Genomic DNA, 7,924 nt, shown 5'->3' on the forward strand with positions numbered 1-7,924 from the left:
TTTAAAAATAATAACCAATACGACTTAAATTTTATTATTCTATCTTATTTTTCTAATATAAAATACTACTAACTTTTGATTAATCTTAGTCAAATAACACATTTAATAATATATTAATTTTATTTTATAATAATAATTACGAAATTTTTGTTTTGTAGTAATAATTTTGTGAATATTTTGTTTTACAATAATAATTATAAATATTTTTATGCCTTATCCATATTACGTTTATTGGTTTTGTATTGGTATATAAGACTATTACATAAGAATTTAAGAGGGGTTTGATTTAACTTATAAAAATTAGTTTACAAGTACTAATTACTTATAAATTATTTACGAGTCATTTAAGATTTATAATTATTTAAAATTTTAAGTAATTATGTATTTCGTTAAAATGTTTTAAAATAATGGATACAAATTTAATATATTTAATAATAATTAGTTTATAAATACATTTATAATTAAAATTATTAAAAATAATATTAAATAAGATATATGATTAACCGCTTTCCATATCAGCTTATTTGTTGGCAACCACCTGATGATGACTGGGTGAAATTAAATTCTGATGAGACGTCCAAAGTTAATCCTGGGAAGAGCGGAGGTGGAGGAGTGCTGCTTGTATTTGGTTTATGGGTTTTAGTATCCGGTTGGGTATTTGCTCATGAATGCATGCAGAACTCCAGGTTTTGTTACATGGGCTCAATTTGGGGTGATCATTCGTTCGATTCGATTTAAAATCGAATCAAATTAAATAAATTAAAAATCGAAATTTTTAGTGTTTATTAAAATCGAATCGAACTGATTTTGATCAAAAACCGAATCGAATCGGACCGGTCTGATTCGATTCGATTCTGTTCGGTTTGATCGATTTCGATTTTTAATAATTTTTTATTTTTTGTACTTTATTTTTAATATTTTAAAATTTAATTAAAATATTTTAATTTTAATATGATTTAATTTTTCTATATTATTGAAAAAATATATTATTATCTCTAATCGATTCGGTTTAATTTTTTCGATTTTTTCTGATTAAAATCAAACCGATTTGAAATAATTAAAATTTTTAAAATTAAAAATCAAACCGAACCGAAATATATAAAAAATTAAACTAAATTTTTAAATCAATTCAATTCGATTAATTTTTTTAATTTGAACCAATACTGGCACGCTAGGCTCAAGCTGGCATGGAATATAGGAGTTCGGAGATCGGTGGTTGAAATAGATTCCAAATTAGGTATGGATTTGTTGGCGGCGGGTGCTGCTGGGAATGTGAGGCAGAATGGGTATTAGATATTTCTCTTCCCCCAGTAAAAGTAGAGGTTGTTGGATGGGATAAGCAGGGTGTTTCATGGCCACGAGTTGTGAATGAATCAGTTTAGACTATGTTATTGGGTTTTTCCAATTATGTATAAAAAATGTATATACACGGTGAAGTTTTAAAATTAAATAAAAATAATACGTTAATGCTATTAATTTGAGAAGATTGTTGATTCATTTTCTTGGCTATTAATAAAGTAAGATAATAATAAAAAAGTCTCTCAATATTCCAATACATAGATTGGTAATTTCAAAAGTGAAAATTAAAAAAAAAAGTCCAAAATGAAAAATTTAATTACCATAAGTTGGAGTGGCAGAATGGGGCAACGGTCATGTGAAGAACGTGAGGGTGTCACCTGCCTTTCACAGGCTTACACTTCTTTGTAGGTTTGTTGTTTATGCGTCACGGGAACATCCCACCGCCACTCCCGAATCCCCACTCACCATCCACATTCTCTCCATGCTTTTACTTCTTTCAACTTTTATATCAACGTCCTATGATTTCTGCACCACCTCCTCCGTTTAACTAATTTTTTATTATGAGAAATAAAATATACACATTAAATTTAAGAATATAAATTAAAATTTTAATTTTATATAAATTTTACTCATACATCCAATATTAATATGAGATACCGAAGAATCGGTCTATAAACTACGTCTTTAAAAAATCTCAATCCAACATTTAATCAATTACTTAATTTCCATTTATGGAATTTTTATTTCATTAAAATGTTTTTCAAAAAATTATTATTTAAAAAAATATTAATTAATCATTAATTCAGGTGAAGAGAAACGAGTTTTTTCTTTTTTCCCGAAACAAACGACTCGTTGAATGATGGCAAGTAGTGTTTTAGAGGAAGGTGTTAAATAATCCTTGGTCAAATGTCAACTTCGTGCCCCTACTTTTTTTAAGACAGTTGTTCATTTTTCCTTAACACCACATGCCAACATATAACAAGTCAATTCATTTTTCTTTTTAATTTTTATTACGTGGCTTTATCAGTTTTTAATTTATTTTAAATTTTATAATTTAATTTATATTAAAAATAATATTTTATAATATAAAATTTATATTAAAATAATATTTAAAAATTATCACTATTTATTAATATTACTATTACACGAATTAAATTACACAAACTATAGAAGGGCAAAAATCGGTGAACCACACGGAAAGAACGTGGTCTAACCCGCATGTTATCTTGTACTCCACTTCCAGCGCAAAAAAACGAAAGCCACCTAGGACATGGGTTCCTCACGAGTCACGAGCAAACAGAGCCGTAGGCACTTCGCAGAGCCGGAGTTGAAGCCTAATCACGGTGGTGCTCGCCGGAAAAAGAAAACAATAATTATAGATGAGACCTCCGTCTCTACCTCACTCTTAAAATTATATGATTCTCCAGGTTTCTTGTTCTATCTCTCATTTAAAAAAAATTTTACACAAGCAATTATTTTTCAATCTCATTTATCTGCAAATCGAGCGGATCTTTTTTCGTCTGAATATAAATTTTCTTGTTCTTTTTTCCCACATAGAATCGACATAATGAGAGGAAAAGGAAATCAGAATCAGGACGAGGAAGAGTACGAGGAGGAGGACTATAATTCCAGAAAAGAAGGACCCTGTTCGAATGTTACTATTAACAACAGCAATAGAAATAATAACACCAATAAAGGTATGCTTATGTTTTATTAGATCCAGTTCTATTTGATTACTTTCCTTTAAAGGTATTTTTTTCCTCTACTTTATTCCTCCTCATTTTGAGCCTGATTTTTGATTTCTCATTTCTTATAAGCCAAGAGGCAGTGTAATTTCTCTGTTTTGTTGTTGCCCAGTGGTAAAGTTTGGATTTTTTTTTGGTTTTTGGGACGTTAAAAAACTGTTTTTTTTTCCCCAAATGGCATATCCAGTTTCATTTGATGTGTTGATTTTATTTATTTATTTATTTATTTGAAAATTTTGTGATGTGGGACTTGATGTGGAGAGCAGATGGGAAAAATATTGATAAGGCTAATGCCATAAGATCGAAGCATTCAGTCACTGAGCAGCGAAGAAGGAGCAAGATCAATGAGAGGTATGTTACTCTCCTGTTGGCATCTGAATTTTTCTCACAAAGGTTCTGAATTTCTATTCTGTACTTCCTGCTGTTGTGCAAACACTTTGATTTCGTTAGAATGGTACATGGGTGGGATATCCTTGCATTTGAGTAACCATTAAGAAGACCTCTGCTTGCATTAATTCAGTCAATTTTAGATTTTTGAACTAAATGGTAGTTTGTGTAAACTTTCATGAATTTGAATTTAGGGTGATTTGAGCCCATTTTTGTTAAGGTGATTTCTGATATGTAACTGTATGATGTGAATCATGTGAGGGACAAGTCTCCTGAATAGAACTTGAAGACGGACTTTCAAGAAAAGAGAAGAGTGCTTAAGGGCTTATTAATCTTTCATTAAGGTTGTACCTTACTGACGTGGGATTGTAACATTACCCCATGCTTGGAGAACCAACATCTCGTTGGTCATGGCTGGCACAGTGGCACCCTACACATTGGACCATGTACTTACACAATGGTCCTAGGCGACCACTATAAGTGCTGAAAATTTTCTGGCAATTGTGTGATCCCAGGTTGTGCAATTAATAATTGTATAATTCAGAGTTGAAAGTGTATTTGTGTGTCGTACCTTTTCAAAATAGGAAATCATTTATCATTGTCAATACTGATATACAAGCAGTTATAATACTGATCAAAATTTCTGTCCATGTAATTTTTAGATATTCATTTGCCAATAAAAACAAGGATGGATTCAGAAAGTGTTTGGAGCGTCAGTTGTTGTTTGGGAACCTAATGAATGATAAAACTGACGTAGCTTGATTAACTATAATCTGTTTCTTTCAGATTTCAGATATTGAGAGATCTTATACCTCATAGTGATCAAAAGAGAGATACAGCATCTTTTCTATTAGAGGTATGTCTTAATTATGAGAATCAACTAAAGCATGTATGCAAAACTATGTGATTCAAATAAGTAGACTAAATATTGATGTTCCTCTGCAGGTGATTGAATATGTGCAGTACTTGCAGGAAAAGGTGCAAAAGTATGAGGGTTCATACCAGGGATGGAGTTCTGAGCCCACAAAGTTGATGCCATGGGTAAGGTTCTACAGCCTGGTCATCTACTATGCCTGATCATATGTGTTGCGTGCCTATGAATTTCACCCATTTGTGTTGTGTGGGTAAACAACACATGCAGGTTATCTTTTGGTCTACCTTGAGGGTAGAATTTGTGGTTAGTTTTATGATTGGAAAGAAACTATCAAATACATGGTGAAATTTATGGAGAATTTCACATATTGAACTTGTTGGCAGTTATGATGTTTGACTTAGTAAATAGGTACAATGTGGTTTCTGACAGTTTTCTGTTTCTCTGAAAATTTGGAGGTCTTAAGGAGAAATAAATAATATCAATGACAGTCAGCCATAGTCATATAAACCTTCATAACACTCCCAAAGAAGTTAATATGGACATTTATCACCAAACAATTGGAAAAATCACGTTTTCCTTTGGAGTCTTTGGTTGACCCTGTGAACAGATGCATCTTGCAAACTTTGGTCCAAATTTCAAGGACATCTGGTGATTGATGGAATAACTGGCATAGAATGTTTATAAAAATAAAAAAAGGGGTGTGGTCAGTGCCACTGATAACCCCTTCAACTGTTCACCATACCATATGCTATTTCTGTGCCATGTTAACTCTCTTTTTTAAAAGCCTTTGGCGTTTAGATTTATTGCCTTGTCTTGGAACTTATAATTTGTAATGAAAATTTCACTTTAGAAATATTTAATTTTCGTAGTGTTATTTTAACTTGCCTACTTGTGATTTATTTTGTGATCAGATTATGTCCTTGCTTCTTCTTTGTCTAGGCTTTAAACCATGAGTGTCTTTTGCTTGTATTTATTTGCTGGTGTGCTAATTGATTTAAACTCAATAGGTTGTAAACTTGTGATGGGCTTGGTTTTGCTTCCATTGTGTTCAGGTTATCCTGAATCTCCTTCAATGAATTACATTTTGGTTTTCTTGTTAATTGCTTTTCTCTGTAACTGGTGGGAATTTTTTTTAAAAAGAAATTTGTGGTGGTGAATGGAAATATGGGAGCTTGGGAATCCATTTGATTTCTATTTAGAAACTTCTCAGATAATTCATTAATTTCTCTTTTTGGAACAGAGAAATAGTCACTGGCGCGTTCAAAGTTTCATCAGTCACCCACAAGCTATAAAAAATGGTTCTGCTCCGGGGCCAACATTTCCTGGGAAATTTGATGAGAATAACATTGCCGTCACCCCAACCTTACTTGTAGGCACACAGAGTCAAGTAGAACCTGAACCTAGCAGAGATGTTGCTTGCAAAGCAGTAGAGAGGCAGGCAACAATACCTATTCATGTTCAAAGTGATGATCTTGTTGCACATCCTCTTCAGCAACATGTTTCTGATGCACAGTTAGCTGAGTTTCCTGTCACAAATGAGACAATGGACCAGCAGGAGGAGCTGACAATTGAAGGGGGAACGATTAGCATCTCCAGTGTTTATTCTCAGGGGTGGGTGCAATCCTTTTCTTCTTTTTAAATGTTCTAAGAAGAATCTTTTTCAGATATTTGGGGTGAGCATTTCATGTTGTGTTTTCCTCCCCAGTTCCAATGCTTTTATTCTTATTTGCAGGTCCTTTAATCCTGAGGAACTTTGTAGTCCTAATAAACTGTTCCATATTTTCTATTATAGCTTCAAGGCGCTTAATGATAACTCCTTGTATCTGGATATTTTTTGTGGTTTTTCCTTGCCTTGCCTGTTTTCTTCTGTATTAGGAAGTTTTACAATTGCCAATGCCATGAAGAAACCTTTGTTCCTCTGCTGTTGCGTAAAATATAATTTCTCTTCTAGGGTGGGAGTGGAGTTTTTAAATTGCTGTTTTCGCTGCTATTTTTATTTTCAGAAGTGGGTGGTGGGGTTGGCATGGTTGTGGTCTAGGTTTTCAAATGTTCTATGTTTATATTATTGGGAGAGGTTCTAACCCACGTCAATTGGAAAATTAGGTGTTCTTTTTGGAAGTTTGTTTTATCAATAATTTGTTGAAGGGCTTGTTTATCTATCTGATGCAACTTAAGGCTAGGATCTGACCATTCCCACAATTTAATGTTTCATATTTTGGAAGCACTTTTAAGATTTGGTTACTAGATAACAGGCTGACCATGAATATGGAATTTTGTGCAAACCAGGTTGTTGAACAATCTTACACAAGCACTTCAGAGTGCTGGTGTTGATTTGTCACAGGCCAATATCTCGGTGCAGATTGATCTTGGAAAGAGCGCAAATCGAGGGCCGACATCTAGAACATCTGCCGCCAAGGTATGTAGTTAATAAATAGGATGGTCAACAAACAATGGTTCTTATTAGAAAACTATTATGATTTCACTTGACATATCAGTCTTTTCAGGATCCTCAGAATCACCCCTCTAGTGATCAACTGATGACACATCTGAGGGATGTGGGGAGAGGAGAGGACTCAGATCAGGCTCAAAAACGGCTGAAGACATAGAACTAGTACAGTATGGCTTTTGGGATCTCTGCACATTAACGGTGTCCCTCTCCTTTTATCCACTAGTTCTTCTGGATTTCTTCCCTGGTTGTACATGCTATGCCTTTTTGTTTCATGGACTCTTAGCAGTGTATTTCTTAGAGATTCATGTTAAGAGCCGTAAAATTAGATGATATGTTTGCTCTGGAATTTCCCTGGAGTTGTCTGATCAGGGGATGCCAATGATTGTATCATACACATATTATATATAATATGAAAATGGAGCCTTTCTGGGACAGTCCTGTGCATCTATCGTTCAAATATTTAATATGGGAGAAGGGAGTTGGAATTTCAGTAGGATTCAATTATACAAAAGATAAAATATAATATTCAATTTTTTTTTTATTATTCATATTTTATAGTGGGAGGGCATGGAGGAATTTATATTTGAATATTAATAATTTCATTATTTCTTCAAAAAAATTAAAAACTAAAAATTCACAAACAAATGAATTCTAAATAATATATATAGTTAAAATTATAGGAAGTAAATATTACAACTATTTACATTAATTTCAGCTTATTTGATATAATGATTAAAAGTTTTAATTTTAAAATTATAAAAATTTTGAAATCAGTGATTTTGAAATAAATATAAATTAATAAGTTTTTTCCAAAAATTTAAGAATCTAATAATAATTCTGTACGGCCGGTTCGGTTTAAAATCAAATTGAACTGAATAAATCGAAAACTGAAATTTTAGTATTTATGAAAATCGAACCGAATTGATTTTGATTAGAAATCAAATCGAACTAAACTAATCTGATTCAGTTCGATTCGATTTAGTTTGATCAGTTTTGATTTTTAATAAATTTTTTATTTTTTACACTTTATTTTTAGTATTTTAAAATTTAATTAAAATATTTTAATCTTAATATGATTTAATTTCTCCATATTATTGAAAATAATATATTATTATAACTAATCGGTTCGGTTTGATTTTTTTGATTTTTTTCTAATCAAAATTGAACCGA

General features: G+C 32.0%; 1 protein-coding gene across 2 annotated transcripts; it reads left to right on the forward strand.

Moving 5' to 3' along the window:
• Window positions 1–2,564: 2,564 nt before the first annotated feature.
• LOC110616542 (transcription factor BIM2) lies at window positions 2,565–7,188 on the forward strand. Of its 2 annotated transcripts, none has more exons than XM_021758935.2 (8): window positions 2,565–2,726; window positions 2,857–2,996; window positions 3,311–3,395; window positions 4,218–4,287; window positions 4,377–4,472; window positions 5,546–5,916; window positions 6,592–6,721; window positions 6,801–7,188. In XM_021758935.2, exons 2-8 carry the CDS (start codon window positions 2,867–2,869, stop codon window positions 6,909–6,911), a joined length of 993 nt encoding a protein of 330 aa, XP_021614627.1. In that variant the 5' UTR covers window positions 2,565–2,726; window positions 2,857–2,866; the 3' UTR covers window positions 6,912–7,188. The 2 variants fall into 2 exon arrangements, with proteins under 2 accessions (XP_021614627.1, XP_021614628.1); XM_021758936.2 differs by having other exon boundaries at window positions 2,566–2,726; window positions 6,810–7,188.
• Window positions 7,189–7,924: the final 736 nt, after the last annotated feature.

The sequence above is a fragment of the Manihot esculenta genome, chromosome 6 (genome assembly GCF_001659605.2).
Source record: "Manihot esculenta cultivar AM560-2 chromosome 6, M.esculenta_v8, whole genome shotgun sequence".
Taxonomy (NCBI): domain Eukaryota; kingdom Viridiplantae; phylum Streptophyta; class Magnoliopsida; order Malpighiales; family Euphorbiaceae; genus Manihot; species Manihot esculenta.